Below are 19,665 nucleotides of genomic sequence, written 5' to 3' on the forward strand. Positions count from 1 at the left end.
TGCGGAAGAGGAACGCATACTCCCCAGGGAAACGCGTGTCACTCTGGCTCAACTTCGTTCTGGATACTGTAACAGGTTAAACTCTTACCTATCCAGAATCAACCCCGACATACAAAATGTATGCCCCGCTTGCAATGTGTCCCCACATGACACCAACCATCTCTTTAATTGTAATGTGGAACCTACGCCTCTAATACCCCTTTCCCTATGGTCCACCCCTGTTGAAACAGCAAGTTTCCTTGGACTCCCGTTAGAGGATATTGATGACAGTTTGTGATCGGTCGCGTCTGTTAGGTGGGGCGAAGAACTGCTACAACCGCAACAACAACCCAATTGCCAACCTCACCTATCCGCAGCGATTCCTGTTTACCTAACAGACGAGGCTCTGGCGAGTTCCATGAGGAACTTGGGGGTGGGGAGGGAGGTAATGGCCTGAAGGATTAATGTGGCCACATAAATCGTTCCCAAGATGTTCGGACTAGCACCTTAATGGTGCTGTGGTACCGGAGCGTACCGGATCTGTATCCGGCAAAGAACCATAAAATCGATCACTCCCCGAAGCCTTCGGGGAGCACCTTATCGCTACAACAACAACAACAACACCAACAACAACACCAACAACAACACCAACAACAACACCAGCAACAACACCAACAACAACACCAACAACAACAACAAGCTCAAGTTGTAATAGGCAACTGAGACAAAAGGTCACAAAAAATCGCAAATACCTCCCACTGTAAAGTTAAAGGTAGCTGTAATTTAGCCATTTTGGGGTTTAAACTGATATGATTCCTAAATTATATTTAAAGATCAAAATTTAGTTAGCTGAAGTTTAAACAAGCACTGAAGCAGAAATTCTAAGGCGGCGTATTTTCGAACCACGCGTTTCTATTATATTACACAACACTGTGACTTGTACATACCTATTTAATTATGGTTTGGTTTGTATTTGGGTGCTTTCAAAAGTTGAAAGGTGCAAATTAAAGTAACTAAAAGTATCAGGTCAGCTACCAACGAGCCGTACATCCAAATTTAAGACATTTGAAAAACTGTACCACAAATAGATTATTTTGTAATTAATGTCACCAACCATATCTTTAATTGTAATGTGGAACCAAGGCCTCTAACACCCCTCTCTTTATGGTCCTCCCTGTTGAACAGCAACCGTTAGAGGATATTGATGACAATTTGTGATCAGTCACACCTGTTGGATGGGCCGAAGCACTGCTACAACTACACCAACAACAAGCTAAAAGGGGCGCATGCCCTGAAGCTTGCTCCGGAGACAAGTGAGAGAAGGCGAGAGGTGCACATGATCGACCAAGCGGAAAGACGTGGGTCCAAGCGCGGGGTTTTAAATGTCGAGGATAATGTGTTAAGTCCTACAACCTCACGCCAAACAAAAATTGCTCCTATCATTAAAAAGAGAGGATTTAGGGGTATTCTGACTAGACACTTACTACAGCAATTAGGACTGATAAAGCTGTCAGATCTAGAAGCAGCAATTGGCAAAGTTCTAGAAAGCATCTAGTATTCACCAAGAGGACTGAGTTATTTTATAAAATATGTCCAGGTTTTTGATATGGTTTTTCAGTTTGGTCGTTAAACAAACTTTTGGTAACACTACCGACTCATTCAGTCTGTGTGAAGTTTAAGTTTATCTAAAGAGGTACCTAGTTAGTTAAGCATGAATACACTCCCGATTCATTCATATGTGCAATAAAGTTCGCAACAGATAAAACTTGTGATTGAATAGAAATTTTTGGATTTGAAACTGGCTGTTAATTTGATATTAATCCACTATTTACGTGAAAAAAAAAACAAAAGCTATGTTAAATTTTCATTTACGAACGAAATGGCCATGACGATGATTGCAACAGCGAAGCTAGCAGCGCTGCCCACGATGACGTCGCACTGGATACATGCAGCGCACAAAAGAGTCAAACTTAAGTTGCTTTGAGAATAACTTAACTTTATATTTATGAAAGTTGAGGACAATACAATGCAAATGAATAGTATCATGACATTTCAAAAATCTAGATCTAGACCAGATAATATTGCAATTACACAAATCATTAACCACAAATCCTAAAAATAAAGCGCCCTGCGTTGAATCTATTTAATTGGAATAAGCAACACTGTTTACACTACACCTTGAAAAGAAGGAACGTCAATGCACTGTGTACGTACTGTCAAAATGTAGCTCTAAGCTAGCAAGACCAAGCGAGAAGTTAGAAACACAAAGAGGTAAAAATCGCTACACATGAATGCCAACTCCAAGCGCTAGAACGAGACGGGCTGTTTTATGAACGTGACCAAAATTAAACAAATTGCCGATAGAAGCATACGGCGCACAGCAAACAAGGCAACACTGTTCAATACGACTGCTATGAATGTGAACGATGCGAAACGACGATTAGGCACCAACAGCAATGCCAAAGTCGCAGCCAACAGCGACGCAGACTCGATGACTTTGCAGACTGCAGAGTTACTTATGTTTTGTTAGCAAATTCTTTGTTTAATAACTTCATATTCACTAATGTTTTTTATAATACATTCGATTAGCCATAAACCTGTCAATTCATTTAAAATAAGTATTACTGTAAATTCATATAAGCTTGACATGTAGAAGTGTCGACTGAACAGTCAGCATACACTTCAACCAGAGCTACGCAACGACTTCGAAGTGAATCAGGTAGTTTTGAAGGCAAAAAACGTCTAGCACAAACGCTGCTTGCGGCTCGCCCGTTGACAGCGCTCGGTGCTGAGACGTTTCATATTTATCTCTAAGGTTTTTGTGTCCGTTTTTTATTAACATTTTAATAATATGGCTGGGTGGTAAAAGAACTTAACGAGAATATTGGATAGACCACCCTAATACAAGCAAATTTGATTATGAAGAGGGGTGAGAAAGACTGAACAAAGATGTGCAATTTGTGGTCTTAAGTTTTCAAGTTATATGGTTAAAGTTGTATGAATTTCGTGCCATTCTATTACGAAAAGTAAGGTTAGAGAATTCTTAGCTTTTTATATTGCCGATATGACCACAAGAGCTCATATAAATAACTATGTATACCACTGAATGGGGTAACAATTCCAGACCACAATATACGAGCCAAGTAGTTCATTCGAGAAACAAGTACTTTGCATACAAACATAATACTATCATTTTAAAAAAATACCTATAATTAGTACAGGGTTCAGCGTAACATTAATCACTTAGAATTCACTGCAACCACATTTATAAAAATGGCCCGTACACTGCTGATTGTGCCGGAAAGTATATCCCAAGATATTATGCTATTAACGTAGCCTGTTTTAGTTATTTATTTATTAATAATGGCGACATTATTAAAATTCCATTTGTCCAGCCAGTTGTTTTTTTATATTAATTCACACAGTAATTAATATCATATATGGTCGTTGCTATCGCAGCCAGTCGGTGCCTCGTCGCCCATTTTCGATCAATTCTTTCCCATCATTTCTTCTGCTGGCTCATCGTTTCACGTTATTTCTTGCATAAAGAGAAGTTTCACACCACCATGCCCCTACACAGAAAACGCATTGCTATTTCTTTTAAAACATACCTTATTAATTCTTTTTAACGCCATTTTGTTGAAATTTGATTTATATTGTGTGTAGCGTAGCGCACAAAAATTATATTTGTATTAAAAAAAGAAAATTTTTTCTTCTTTGCCGTTTTTAAAGCCCACGAGTACGACGAATTCAATTCTCGCAGCAATCGTACTGAATTTTTGTCTTCACGAACACCGACGACCAATTAGGCCGAACAATTACGAATATGAAAAAGCAGCAGTTTCTCGTCTACAAAAAGTCGATGATGCAGTGCAAATATTCAATATAACTACTTCTTATGGGTGAAGCTGTAGTGTGACTAGCCCGGCTAGTGTTTGGTGTGGCGCAATCCGCACACAACCTAAAAGTATTTTCGTTGCACGGAAACGAGACGGCAAGCGTGTAAAATTTTTATTTTTGACAGCCAGAGAAACTCAAGCAAATTCGGTAATTTTTTTTTTGCACATACACTTTTCGCTTCTTTTGCTCCCAATTCGCTTTGATTGTTCCAATAAATTTTTTTTCGTCTGCAACTTTTAAAATTCTTCACAAACCGATTTACACGATTTGGGTTTTCTTCTCTGAAACCTCGAAAGAAAATTATAAACCGCCTACTCCAGTAGCGTTCAATGAGCTTATAGTTTTTCGTTTCAACTTGATTTAGAAGAAATTTTAATATAAAAAATACGCAGATGTTGCCTCCGTACAATCGCTACTCGTAGCAAATTCGAATTGCAGTGTTTCGTACCGACCTGCTCCTGGTTTCCTTCTATTATAGCAAGAACGGCGAATTCAAACGGCACTATGGCGGTTGGCTCACACTTTCATCAATCACTGATAATTTACCTTGCTGCAGATGGGATCCGAGCTAAAAAGTATAGTGAAAATAGGTCTGAAAGCTTTAATAAATTTTATTTATGCCAGTCATTAGAAATTTCACTTTTTCCACTTGAAATTTATTTTCGAACTGTCAAAGAAAAAAGTTTTTCGTATGTCTGCTGCTTTCACTTGCACACAATAATCAGCGTGCAAGTGATATGACTATTCTACGATGCTGTTGCCTTTTTCTTGTCGATAATGAAGTATTATGTTATGAGCAGTTTTCTAAGTCCGCGTTTACAAACGATTTTTTTTGTTGCTCATTAACGGCAATTTCTCTTCTGCGTATTCCCTTTATGACCGAGCCACAATGAAATTTTTGCCAGTAAAATCGCCACAACCACGCAAAATGTTGCGTTTGTAAAGATGAAGAAAGTTCAGACTTGGCAATTGAAACATTCACAAACAAAAATTTTGAGTAATTCTTTACAAAAGCATGACACTGGTAATACGCTTCCAAAAATATCGAGGGTATCAAACGACGCGTCTTGACATCAGTATTAATAATCCGAAGGCGGAATATAAAATATTTCACTCGTTCAAAGGATATTAAAGAAAAACCGAAAAAAGACTTGCGGGTACCTCCGAAAACGAGTGTGGTATCCATAATGTTATTGCGCAGAACATCTTTCTGCGTTGGCGGCCTTCGGCCGCGCTTATAAAAAATTACCCTGGGTGGGTCCAACACCGGTTTGGAGACCAAAACTATATCCGCACAAAACACTTATGTGTTTTTTTTTTTTTTTGGTACGACAACATTACAACAACCACATGAAAATCGCCAGCTTCAACTACAAATATCTCCGGACAGAGATAAATTTTTCTTTCCTCCCCGAGATTAATACGCGTCTTTTCACACCTCTCTCGATATTTTTTGACGCGTATTAGCAGCGTCATGCTGTCGTAAAGAATTACCAAATTTGGAGAAGCACTGTTATAAACATTCTAGTTCCGCTAAATCTGCCGTTCTCCATATTTATATGTGCAATCTACTTGTCATGTATAGATTGCGTTAAACGCTTCTATATGAAAACTGCTTATGTGACGGGGCTTTAATTTGACGTTGAGTGGAAATAAAGCATATATGACACTACTTTATTTTTGCTTGGATTCCAAGTCAAAGAGGATGAATACAATAAGAGCCGTCACTCGTTATTTTGTGGCGAGTATCTCGCTGGAAATTGAAAAAATTGATGCCGAATGTTTTCTGAGAGGGACACTTTTAATTGTCTCGCATTTATCCATTCCGTGTAGGCCCCTTGTGCAACTGTGATTTTTGGAAAGAGAATTAAATCTGTGGAATTTTGACAAAACAGCTTATTTCAAATCTGACAACTTTTCAGTAGAGCTAAATATGTGATTTGCATAAAACTGAAAGATATTTAAGGCAAAGTATACAGCGGATATAATAAAAGGAAATTTGCCCCGCATTTTAAAATGTATTTCTTAATTTTTAATGCAGTACTTTTCTTTAAAATGCCTTTAAAATTATATATGTTGTTATTTAAAAATTTTTTTATGTAAAACTTATACTTATTTCAATTTAGTTGTTTTGTCAAAACTATTTTCTACATAAAATAGAAAAAATTTCCACCTATTTCAAAATAGGTTGTTTTGCAAGACTTAGCCAAGCAAACAAGTGTGAAATAAGGTGAAACGTAAAAAACACATAGTATATTTTTATGGAAATCCAATAACTTTTATGAATAGTTACATATGCATTTATTTAAAATATTAAATTTTATTATTATTATCATAATTCCACTTCGCAATCGCCTTCAACCTTTAAATTTTTGTAGTAACAGTGGAACTCTGTATTTATAAAAGGTAACACATTTCTTCTTGCTGGAAGAAATAGCCAGGGGTCCTGCGTAGCAATTATTTAACGAAAAATCCAAATTTTTTCGTCGTCTTTGATTAATATTTAACTCTTTGAAACTTTCATTACAGTCAAAGGAATTCTTATAATGCAATACGCCTGGTGTAGACTTTTTATACCGCAACCAGCGTATATTTTTCCATTCGAATTTCTCGCCTGTGGGAAAACATAATTTAAAAGTGAATAAATGAATTATATATTTATACAAATCATCAAAAGATTAAAATGCTGCCTCCGGGTTTGAAACTTCTCTTTATGACTATTTCCAAAAGAAATTTTTGCAGTGTGCTGCTTATTCCATTTTTTAAATCCATTTTTGACAACTTGTGAACCCGGGGAAAATATTTTCTACTATAACTTATGATAATATAATGAGATAGGGTCTTCTCGAAACGCCTGCAGACCTAAAATGATTTTTCACTCAGACTTTGATAAAATAATGTATGTGTGTACCTGAGCTATTTGTTGTTTTCCAATTAGAGTTATTTTTAAACAAGCCGGAAAAATCAAAGAAGTCGTTTTGTTTTAGTTCGTGAACGATATACTTTTTGTTCGCAGCTGCGATAAGGTTTTCCCAATCATGTGGATGTTGGATAGATCCTGAAGAATTTTTTTCTTTTTTTCGATTTGGGCATGTACTGTGTCACATTCCATATGGGTGTGATCAACTACAAGAAATTTGTGGTCAATAGTTTCAATAGTTGTGCTTTTTAAAACAATTTGGAACATTGCACAGATATTGGCATTGCGATTTTGCCCAGGGCATGAGTCACTATATAAAATAATGTGTTTGACCATCGGAGGTACCGTTGAAAGGCATTTAAAAATACACGACCCTATATCATTTGATTCCCTCTTTGCGATTGTCTCATTCCAAATGAAACAATAGGCTTTGTGAAAATATATGTCTATAACGGACGCTTGTAAAAAAACACTGATGCATTTATACGTGGAGTCGGCAAACATTGTTGTAAATCCATTGAAAACATCATGACAGTTTTGTCGGCTACAGAAAGTCGTTTATCGGCTTTCTTACAGCTTTAGGCAAAGTCAGCTTGGTCGTGATGCTCTTTTTGTAGTGACTTAAGACTAGATTTTTCTTCGGCGTCCAAAGAATTTTGTATTTGCAACATAAACTTCTCGCAAGTGTTGCACAAATCAAGCTGCGGCTTTTTGAGTTTGATATTCAAAGGACGAAAATTTTCACAATATTTCGATTTTGAAACTGGATCATCAAATTTTTCCGCATACAGATTGTATAACTTCGAAATATTGAGATCACTTTGATTTTCAATTGAGAGTTTGTGTGATGGAGCGTGTTTTCCGCGGCGATCTCCCTTAATAAGTCCACCACACTCCAGCTGAACTTTGTATTTGTTTACTCTTTTGATCATTTGTTCGGTTTCCCCAAATATTTTTAAGAAACACATTTTACATACCCGATGTCTTGCGGAACTGATCTCAAAGTGATACAAATAGTTATATTTGCGATCGCGAGGATTTGCTGATTTTCGAAAAGTTTCAGAATTTTTCGCCTCAACTTCAATTAAACTTGATACAAATTGTCGGCGTTTAGTGTAGTCCCCCAAACTCCAATAATTTTTAAAAAGGGTTTTCTGCTGGTCAAAGTTTAGTTTTAAGTGACATTTCCTGCGGCATTTTTTTAACCTTTCAATTTGTTTAGCTGGCATTTTTTTATTTTTATTAGTATAGTACTCTTTACCCAAATTTTTGTTTTGCTTATTAAGTTTTTTCATTTCCTTCATTCTTGGGGGAGAATCATTTTCTTCGGGTAGATCCCAATTAGTACTATACCTTGCGACTACTGATCTGTCTTCGATATTCTCCGAAGTAGAACTCAAATTCGGCAGAGTAGATGGTATATAATCCGAGTAAAGAAAATCTGTGTCATAAAAAATATCTTCATTGTCACAAGATTCTGGACTTTCTGTATCACTTTCACTGTTTTTCGTATTTTTTTGTTGCACGTTATATGAATTTAGTATATCAATAACACCAGTATCAAAAGATGTCATTGCCTCATTAGGTGGTGGCTCTAACACTAATCCATCATCAAGCAAAATATGGCTTTGACACACTTTGTTTCTGATAAATTAACTAGATTTGTATTTTTAGACACTTTCCTAGCCATATCTGCCATCTGGCGTCCCCTTTGCATATTTAGTTTTAATTGTTTTATTGTAACCGAAATCACTTATTTTTGAAATTTTTTCAATACAGCATTTGGCAAAAGCACTTATTTATAGATAAAAAATATATTGAACACTCTTTTTACTTTTACAAAAGCACGTATTTCAAAATAAGATGTCTTGTTTTTTCAAAATTACCCCGATACCAATTTCACAAAACAAACTATTTCAATATAAGTTGCCAAAAAATTAATTGTAATTTGACATAACAATTTATTTGGAAAAAGGGTGCTTTGTGAAATATGATTTTTATTCTCATGGCCGCCCTAAATCGAAATAAGTTGTTATAGAAAAACTAAAATAATTACAATTATTTGAAGTTTTTTGAATTTTTCGAGTTAACTGAGAAAAGTTGTTTTCACCGACGCAGTTTAGAAAAAAAATGAGTTAAGTTGATTTTTCGGATACTGTAACTTTCTAACTAAACATCATAGAAATAAACCAGTAAGACCAAAATATGCATACCAATTGACAAAATTACATGCAATTAATATCTAAAATATTTCCTATCTTGAGATAAGTTGTTTTGTCAAAACTCCACAGAAATAAATTAATTAATTACATTCGAAAAATAAATACAAATACCCCACGAAAATGTATAGAGGACATTTATAAACATCTCGCCCAAAAAAAAAGTAGCTACTACCTCTCAGTATACATCGAGTAAATGCCAAAAAATAACGAGTGACGCCTCTTATTGTATTTATCCTCTTTGTCCAAGGTAAAAAAAAGCTGACGAAACTTTATCGGAACTTCAAAACACAAAAACAATTTCTATCATGAAAAAGCGAGACTACTATTCTCTCAAAATTGGTGAGTTTGACATGTTTTTGTGTGTGTTTTACATTTTATTTTTACATTAACATTTTCAACAATAAAAACAATACAAATAATGGTTCACTTTTTTCAGAAGAAAGTTGATTTTAATTGTGTTTTTATGCACCAAATTTTCAAACTAAAAACAAAGTTTTCATTTGTCAGAGAAAAATAAAAAAAACGACCGAATGTCAAAAAAACAAACTAGCTCGCTTGTTTTTAATGAAATATGTTCTATTTTTCTTGTATTTCGTTAGTTTTTTGGAATATAGTTTACACACTCGCACCAGTACTGAAGCCGTATTAGGAGAGAAGGTGACAACAAACAAAAATACAAGAAAAATACAACCTAGTTCATTAAAAAAAAAAACAAGTCAGTTTGTTTTTCGATAGTTTTTTTTTTTTGGCATTCGGCCGGTTTTTCTTTATTTTTTCTGACAAATGAAAATTTAATTATATTGAAAATTTCGTGCAGAAATATGTAACGAAAAGCAACGTTCTTGTGAAAAAAAAAAAAACAACCAAACGATCGTGCAATATTTTTTCGTCTATATATTCATAGTTTTATTGTGAAAAAATTTGCTGAAAAATGAAATGAATAAAAGTCAACAATAACACGTCAAACTTATTCCTTTTGTGGGCAATATTGGTCTCCATTGCTCTCGTTTGAAAATGTTTTTGCATGTTGACTTTCCAATAAAGTTTCATCAGTCTTTTAAGCTTGGAATCCAAGCAAAAATAAAGTAGTGTCATATAGGTATAACCAATGCCAATTGATACGGATAAGTAAAATTATGGTTATGACCATTGTGAATTCTTACAAGTGAAAAATCTTTCTATTCCTCCATTGCCATACCCATGGTATAAAAAAGAAGGTAGTTCAACTCAAAATTTTTTGACGTATTTGGGGATTTTTGAAGTTTCATAATGTTTGTTGTTTTGTTAGAAGCGTTGCCATACCGTTACGGTTTAAGGCAAAATTGTGGTTTTTCGTGATGGAAATTTCCTTCAGGATGAAAACGAATTGGTCCTCTGATACAATAATAATTCGCTTTAGCACGATTTATGTGCATACATATCGATTTAGAATACAGTAAAACACGCTTGAGCCCTAGACAGAAATAAATACAAGAAAAATTCTGTTGTTCTAGCAGGGCCCTATTATCATGCCTCTACAGTGGATATTTCTCAAGGCATGTTGAGAGAAAGTATATCTCCAAAGTCTGCAGCGAGTAGTAGATGGTTAATTTGTTACGTAGGACGCTGCATCCATGTCAATGCTAAGGGGGCACATGTGTATAGGCGGGACTTGCCCCAAGATGACCGCTGGTAAAACGGCCACAAGAACTCCGATAACTAGTGGCTAACCTGCAGAACTACAGGCCAATGTTCTCCCTAAAATATGGTTTAACAATTCCCTCCTCGAGAGCTACTCTTGAATTATACAAAAAATAAATAATGTGGACTTGTCGCCAATTTATCACCATACAATTTCATAAAAATTGCGTTTAAGTATGCTAAACTCTTTAGAAATTGCGGTGTCAGCTTATAAAGACCACCTTTGTGCAATCAATTGACTAACTTGTAGGTTGTGTCAACGTGCTCTGAGCAAGCGTACGGACACTTAAGAAGGCTATATTCCCTTGCTTTGTATACTTCAAACGATGTTTCTTCCACCAAAGCAATTTTCGGGAGCTCGAAAAACTTATTAAAATCTTTTTTTTTTGGGCTGATATTTCGTATTAAAATATTTCCAGCGCATGCGGCTAATTTTTTTTTTTTAATAACTATAAAAGTAATTTAGTCGTATCGGTTAATATAAAATCCATCAAAATTAGAAAAATTCGTAACATTTTTTTTTTGTTTTTTGTGAAATTGTCACTGTCACCCCAAAAGTCAATCTTTTGTAGCATGGCCATACCTACCTGTCAAATAATTGTTGACAGGAAGAACGGCTGTCGCGAATGGTCAGAGAATGGAAGAAAGGTTTGTTTTTTGCTCGCGGTTATTAAATTGAAGTGCCATGAATGGCACATTTGTGTTTCAAGTCAGCTTTTCTTTTAAATGTGTATACAGAAAATCAAACGGCATATCAATATTAATTTCTAAAATCTAGTTAATAGATTAAATGTGAGCAGCCAGTCAAGCAAACATTTTAAAATATCTAAATAATGCAATATACCAGTCGTCTACAAAAATGTTTTAAAAACACTATTGAGCAAATAATTTAAGTAATCGGACAGTGATTGAATAGTTGATCGAGGCTGTTTACTATTGTCAAACATTCGCCACTTGTATGAATTCACAGTGTTGCTCAATACCAAAAGTTGAATCAATTTGAATGTTGCCCTGCCACTATTATTCTTCATAAATCACCTACCCAGATTGCGCTTTCACGAGTTCAAAGTGCTCAACTACGTCACAGTTGACCCTTGAGCAAATGAAAAAAAGAACGAGAAAATTAGAGCTAAAGGAAAAGGAGCAATTCATACGTCATAAAAAAAGCTGATCTAATGTTTACATGCGCAATCTTCTTGTGTGATTTGTGATTATTCCTCGCGTTTCAATGCACATTGATCCAGATACCGATAAAAATGTAACATGCAAATGCAACAACAAATAGATCCATAAGTATCACATTGCTGTTGCATTTGCAGGTTAAATTTCTATCAGGATCTGGAACACTGTTCATTGGAACATAAGGGTTATTGTTACAATAGCCATCATCCAGTGAGTTTTCTAGTTCCGTATCACGCTAAATCCTCACGAGAAAACTTTGAATCATTGGGAGACGTGAGAAGCAGATTTTGGGATTTTTTTGTACACACGAGTTGTGAAAGGCAGATGTCGTCGGTGTGTTTCTTTTAACATCCCCATTACGACCACCAAAATATGTGGGCGGTAAGCAACGTATCATTACCCTACAAGAAACGCTGATAGTTTTACTAAACACTCACACTTGTAATTGACAATGCTGATCCTGCGATGACGTAAACATTGATACTCAAATTTATGTATGTTCCTTTGTTCGCTCACGCATGTCCGCATGTTCCCAACGACAGCCTATAATCATGAAAAAGGACTGAAACTGGGAAGGCTTCGGACACCTGGTACAGAACAAAAGAACATACAGCAGATACCATAATGCATGTGAGACAGATACATAATTCTCAACGGAATTTTATGTATGCGAGAACAGATTATCCGATTTAATCATGTTGTCACTACTGACTGTCATATGACAATCAAATGATTATCACGGTTGTTTTGTTATTTTTTAAATTCCGCCATTTTCAACCGACGAAAACCATATAAAAAATAAGTTTAAAAAATGAAAAAGAGAGCATTTCAAAGCTCCATGCTAAAAGAAAAAAAAATCGAAAATAATATTAAAAAATACCAAAAGCTGGCGGAATGTATGGGGCGCACTCAAAAAATTGATACGCGAAAAATAATAGTGGTTAGTGGTGATTCATTTTTAAATGTGTTTCCGCATGAGGAAAGCGCTCTTCTGTTGTTTTGTTATTTTCTGAATTTAAATTGAACATTTTGAACTCGAATTCTTATAAAACTATTTATTTTAAACAAATAAGAAACACGTATGCTTTTATCACGTACAAAATTAAAAACGTAATGAAATAAAGTAAATAAAAAGCAAAAAGCATTGTTTCATTTTTGGCGGAATATAACAATGGTCATTTATGATAGTATAACAGTCAAACCTGATATCTACGGTAAACAATCATTTATGACACTTTTTGATAGTTAGAGTGTCAGCACTGATCCAGGAAAAGGAATGAGAGTGAGCAGTACGGCTATATACTTAATCAGTAGGCCATGTTGGTGTATAAGAAGGAGACAAAAACTCACACGTTCACAGTTGTTTACATCACATTTGCGCAAGCCCCCTTAAGTTTGTGATAGAAAGTTTGTATGAGGCGCTGATCGTTAGGTTGACATTGCTGACAATCAGATGATAGTCATATGATAGTCAGTGTTCTTGTAGGGTAGGCGCCATAGTAGCATAATATTTCCCGCCTCAGAAGATCCCGCAATTTCAATTAGAGATTTATTAAGTGCGCGCAATCGGGGAAGATCTCTGTGTCGATATCTTGGAGTGGTAGTCGTTGATTTTCTCGTTCACCTATGCATCCTTCGAAGGCATTAAAAACTTTACAAATCAGAAAAATCAAATTTAATGTAGATGAGGAAGACGGAAACATAAATTGTCTGCAGATGAGGAAGATGATAATACAACATGAAAATGAGGAAATTCGAAATAAAATTGTATGCAAATGAGGAAGACGGCAACATAAATTGTCTGCAGATGAGGAAGATGACAGTATAGAAATTCGATATTCGAAAGTTAGTTGAGGATTGGGAATTTGTGAAGTAATATCGAGCAAATATGTTGTTCCCTTTTTCTGTTGGCCTTGTTAAATCGGCACCTTAAAATGCACCTTTCCTGATTCATGGGATATCAATGGATGTATAAAAAAAAACTAAAAGCTTCAAAAAAGAAAAAATAAATTGATACAAGTGCTCTACACCTACACCAAACATACTCTTGGATAAATGCCTCCTAAGACCTTACTTAATAGGGCAAGTTAATTTACAATGAAACAATACAATCATAAATTATTTACAAAAAATCAGAGAATTAAAACTTGTAAGAATATTTTCTCTGATCAGGGAATTTTTAGGTAACAGACGAACAGAGAAAATGGTTAAGAGAATTTTATGTAACGTCTTGCGACATGTTAAGTTAACATGCATTTGGGGAAATATGGTGAATCGCTAAACGTTTCACATGCAAATGCCAAGTAGCGACATCTATTTCTGAAAAAGTAGGTTAATTAAAGGCAGCGTTACCAAAATAAGGGTAAGAAATTATCAAATTATCTAGCGCACAGATTGAATCAGAATTCTATCTGGATTTATCGGGATCAAAATCGTTGCAAAATTATTTATCTGACTCAGCATCTTTGCGGCGGGATGATGGCTAATTATTGCACGCCCGCTTAAACCACTTAGACCGGGGTTTTCATTGCGAGTTTAAACTCCAATTAAAGCTGCTAAGAGTTTGACCCTGCCATTTCGGCCAAATGACGTCCTGTGAAGTGATAAAATGAAAAGAAAGCTAATACAAAAGTTTTTTTTTTTTTAATTTATGAAAATTCGTTTTCATTTTATCACTTCATAGAACGTGAATTGGCCCCCAAGGTTAAACCCTAGTCAACTTTAAATAGAGATTAAACTCGCACTGGAGAGCAGGCATTAATCATGTGTAAAGGGCTAATTAAAGTTTCTTAAGGGCCAATTAAACTTCCTTAACCCTAACGCTATAGTCATAACCATATTTCTACTTATCCATATAAAATAGGTATCAGTTATTGGTGCCTTAACCTAAAAATCGCAAAAATTTCATAAAAATGAAGAAAACGCAAAAAATTATAAACACACACCACAAAAAATAAGTCTCTTAGTCAAAACATATCCAAAGCAATATATAAAATCTACAAAAAGTTAATAAATTCTCCAACTCAAATATTTTTAGGTTACGGATATGGCGAAAAACCATAAACCAATTGGTTGGCTATGGTATGGTTATGGCGTTAGCGTTATGGTATGGCACCATTAAGCTGGAGTCATTGGTGCCGTATGTCGTATCGCTGTATCCGTATCCCTAACGTAATCAGCTGTTTATCGTTACGACGGTAAACCAAAACCCAATTGGTTGGCTGCGATACGGTTACGACCTTAGCGGCACCAATAATCGATTGCATTGATTCTCATAAGGTTGGTCGAATCAGCTGTTAAAAGGTTACCTATACGGTTACCGATAAAGCACCAATGTCTCCAGCTTTAATCGATTACATTGATTTCCATAAGGTAGGTTCGATCCGCTGTTTTATCTGGTTATGGATAAGTCACCATTAATTGGCCCTTTAACCCTAACGCCATATTCGTAACCATACCCATATCCATAACCATCTCCAATGTGATCGATTAATGGTGCCTTAAATTAAAAATCGTGAAAATTTCACAAAAATAAAGAACAAAAAAAAAACATATTCCACAAAAAATAAGTATCTTAGTCATAACGTATCCAAAACAAATAACGAAATCTGCAAAAAGTTATTAAATTCACCAACTCAAATATTTTTAGGTTATGGATACGACAAGAAACCAAAAACCTGTTCGTTGGATATGGTATGGTTTTGGCGTAAGCGTTATGCTAAGGTACCATTAATCGGTTAAATTGTTTTGCATAAGGTATGTTCCATCACCTGTTTATCTGGTTATGGTTTTATGGTTATAAGTCATCATTAATTGGCCTTTAATATTTATCAATGTAAAAGCCTTGGAATTGAGTCATAGATCGGCATTCCCCATTTGCTGTCTTTCATTGAGTTTTACAGCTCCGGCTCACGCTCAATTCTCACGGGAATACTCTGGATCATTGCGAGACTTGAGAAGCAGGGGCCCTATTCGCTAACTGTGAGTTTTAAAGTGAAAGAAATTGTGTAAACTTTGAAATTCTGATTCGCTTAAGCAAAACTGTGAACAAAAAAACTCACTGATAAAAACTTCGTGAGTTTTCTTGGCAGCCAGTGTACACTAATCTGACATTCAAAACTCATACGCACTGTTGCAGAGTGACTTTTTTGTTTTCATGGCGTTTGATGAATATTTTCTCACTGACATAAGACTTTTACATTCACCGCTCATTCAGCAAAACAATGGACACAATAATTTACATAATCGCATGAAAATTTAAAGTGTAAATTGTGTGTGCAAATGAGTTTTCAATGAGTGTACATTTTTCAGTTTTTCACAGTTAAGCAATTGACCCCCAGATGTCGTGAAATTTTCGCGCACGTGAAATGTGATAGGCAGATGTCGCCGCTGTTTTTCATTTAACTCATACGGCGAGAGGCTAAGCAGCGACATCTATTTTTGAAAAAGTAGGTATATTAAAGGCCGCGTTGCCAACCTAAAAAGGAGTAATTAACAAGTTATCTGGTTCACAAATTGAACCAGACTTCTATCTGGATTTATCTGGCTCAAATCGTTGTTGTTGCATTTACGTGCAAAATTATTTATCTGTCTCAGTATTTTGCCATCGGCAAAGAGGATAAATACAATAAGAGGCGTCACTCGTTATTTTTTGGCATTTACTCGATGTATACTGAGAGGTAGTCGCTACTTTTTTTGGGCGAGATGTTTATAAATGTCTTCTATACATTTTCGTGGGGTATTTGTATTTATTTTTCGACTGTATTTAATTAATTTATTTAATTCTCTTTCCAAAAATCACAGTTGCACAAGGGGCCTACACGGCATGGATAAATGCGAGAAAATGCTAATAGTGCAGTTTACGGTACCCACCGAAATTTGAGCCAAAATTTTCGAGTGAGGTATCAAAAGACGCGTATTCACGTCTAGATCAAGAATCCGAAAGCGGAAGTTAACTTTTTTTTACCCGTTCAAAAGATATTAACAAACACCGAAAAAAGACCCGCGGGTCCCTCCGAAACCGGGGGTGGGATCCATAGTATTTTTGCGCAGAACACCTTTCTGCGTTGGCGGCCTTCGGCCGCGCTTATGAAAAATAACCCTAGGCTACGCCATGCCAAGTCCGGGTGTGTGGTATAACCGTGGCTACCGCCACGGTGATGCACAATTTTTTTTGTGGGTACAACACAACAACAACCACATTAAAATCGCCAAATTCAACTGCAAATATCTCCGGACAGAGATAAAATTTTTCTTTTCGGATTATTGTTCTCGAGATTAATACGCGTCTTTTGATACCTCACTCGAAAATCTTGGCCCAACTTTAGGGTGGGTACCGTAAACTGCACTACTACCGAGACAATTAAAAATGTCCCTCTCAGAAAACATTCGGCATCAATTTTTTCAATTTCCAGCGAGATGCCACAAAATAACGAGTGACGGCTCTTATTGTATTCATCCTCTTTGCCATCGGATGATAGCTATTTTATAGTCCTACACTGTATTACCTTCACACAAACATCGCGAATATACATTGGCTAGAAAGGGAAATCATCATGCAATTGGACGGAAAATCATAACACAAACTGTGGGATTTCTGAGATAAAAATCTCTCAAAAAATTTCCCCTACTTTAGAATTAAAACGATAAAAATATTCAAATACATATTTCTGAGATAATAACTTTATATTAAAGCAATATAAACACACCGTATTTCATTAAACTATAATTTTGATGTTCAATATCCACACTTTTTCAAAAAATTTTAAAAGAATATCAGTCTACCTAGAATCAACCCTGAAAAGTGTGAAAAGCAATTCGAGAGTACGAAGCAACCACAAAAAGGAAATGAAATTCAATTGTCAATTTTCAATCGTCGCGACTCGCGAGGTGATCAGCCGACTATTTAATTTACATTTTTTTATAATTACTGAAAATTTGCAGAATCTGCTTAGTTATAAAACTTCAAAATAAATACTACTAAGATCTCCAATAGCTAAAGCGTGTTTTAAACATTTTATTTGCTGTATTAAATGAGCAAGGCCAACTTGCTTCACATGCGAAGAAAAGAAAATGCAATTTCTGAAAAAAGTGGTTGTGCTTAGTAATTGTCAGCAAATAAAGAATGCAACTTAAATTTGTGTATATTTGTGTAAATATTAAAGCGCAAGTTAATAAATACTGAGTTTGAATATCGGCATAACATTTGACAGACAATAGAAGCAACCAGCTATTGAGCATCAACGCTGACGGGGAAAAACTCGAAACAAAGAGACCAAATTGTGGCATGTCGACTTTTACTCCGTTTTAGGTACATCTGTCGTTTTCCATACATTTGTTTCGTGTAAAAAAATCTTCGGTTTATGGCCGACACTTTTGGCCAATTTTGGTAATTTTCCAATTTTTGATTCTCGTACCTACGAAATATACTTAAGTATATATGTACGTAGTTTAGCAGCTTTTTTGTATGCACCTGTACATAGGACAAATTAGCTGAACAACTCTTTGTTAGTATCTACATACATACTGAGTTCCAATGTCATCTCGTTGGTCATGCATGTCTGCAATATGCCAATACATCAACGTTTAGAAACCGTCCACATCACACAGCCATACAAACAAAACGCACATCAGTTCTTATTCATAGCAACGAAGTCATCTGTAGCACACTACACCTAATATTGGTTGTATGAGTGGCATATATATCGCAAGTAATACTGAAATGGCAACGACAAACGCTGAAAATGCATTCAAACACCCACAGCAGCAAGTGCAATTAACGGCGTCTGCTGGGGATGAGCAGCAGCAGTGTAAAACAATCTGTAGTAATATGGCGGAGGAGTCAACGAATGGGTGCGTCACACCGACAGCGGTAGAAAAAGAATATGAAGAAGAAGAGGTAATTGACGAAGTGGAGCAACACACCCAAATGACAACAAACAACAAAGACATTGGCTCAAAAAAAATTGAAGTAGATACAGCGGCGTTAGCGGTTACACCTGCTGCCGTTATGAACATAAATGATGCACCCGAAACAACGTCAACAACGGCAACACTTTTATGTGGCAAAAAACTTTTGTTCTGTCGACGTTTCAAGGATTGTGGCGGAATTTTGCGTAATTTCAATTCTTTGCCATTATTCGTTTACGCTACATCACCATTCACGCATGCCATATCTGCCGATGGTGTAGGTGTGGCTAAAGAAGCCGTTGCAGCAGCGGATGCAATATGTCAAAAGGTGAGTTAATTATGAAATACATATTTCTATATACATCCATATACATACATATTACAAAATCTTAATTTTCGTTATTAATTATCTTTAATGCATTAGATCGATAGATGATTGCTGAATGACTCTCTTAACCCAGTAAACATTTATAGTTGCACCAAGAGTTAAATAATAACATCGTGGCAGGCCAAGTGGGTTACCTTGTCCGTTTTATAGGCTTGCTACCGAAGAGGAAAGTCCTTTGCAAAATATCGACATATTTGTACCAGCCCAATCGTCACAGTCCGCTTTACTTCACCTGTGTTATCTGTGCTCGAAATGTTTGGCAGTCCGATTAAAGGAGTTGATAGCGGCAATAACCGTTATTTAACTTCAATTTGTGGCTCCCCTTAATACTGTAGATTTTTGCTGTGTATTTTTTCTTTTTAACCAGGCAAGTAGTATCCTAAAGAAGATGGCGTCCTTGGAAGGTCCTTGCTTTATATGCAAGAGTTGTGAAAACCTCCATGGCCTATTTATATTTCGTGTAGTAAAGTTATGTTAAGGAAACC

The 19,665-nt window shown here is 35.7% G+C and overlaps 2 protein-coding genes across 4 annotated transcripts in view; one reads left to right on the forward strand and one right to left on the reverse strand.

Annotated features, from left to right (window-relative positions):
• Positions 1–4,563, reverse strand: part of eff (ubiquitin-conjugating enzyme E2 eff) — a 45,805-nt gene extending 41,242 nt beyond the window's left edge. The window contains exon 1 of the mRNA XM_067760919.1: positions 3,591–4,563. Within this exon, the coding sequence (XP_067617020.1) occupies positions 3,591–3,614 (24 nt within the window). The 5' untranslated portion in view covers positions 3,615–4,563. The remainder of the gene's footprint in view (positions 1–3,590) is intronic.
• A 13,204-nt stretch (positions 4,564–17,767) lies between these two features.
• The window catches only part of jvl (javelin-like), a 404,687-nt gene continuing 402,789 nt past the window's right edge, over positions 17,768–19,665 (forward strand). For all 3 annotated transcript variants that reach the window (XR_010948924.1, XM_067760920.1, XM_067760929.1), the window contains exon 1: positions 17,768–19,120. Coding sequence is in view for 2 of the 3 variants with exons in the window: in XM_067760920.1 (XP_067617021.1) it covers positions 18,572–19,120 (549 nt within the window). In the remaining variant the exon portion in view is untranslated. The remainder of the gene's footprint in view (positions 19,121–19,665) is intronic.

Source organism: Eurosta solidaginis, chromosome 1 (genome assembly GCF_040869045.1).
Source record: "Eurosta solidaginis isolate ZX-2024a chromosome 1, ASM4086904v1, whole genome shotgun sequence".
NCBI classification, from domain to species: Eukaryota; Metazoa; Arthropoda; class Insecta; order Diptera; family Tephritidae; genus Eurosta; species Eurosta solidaginis.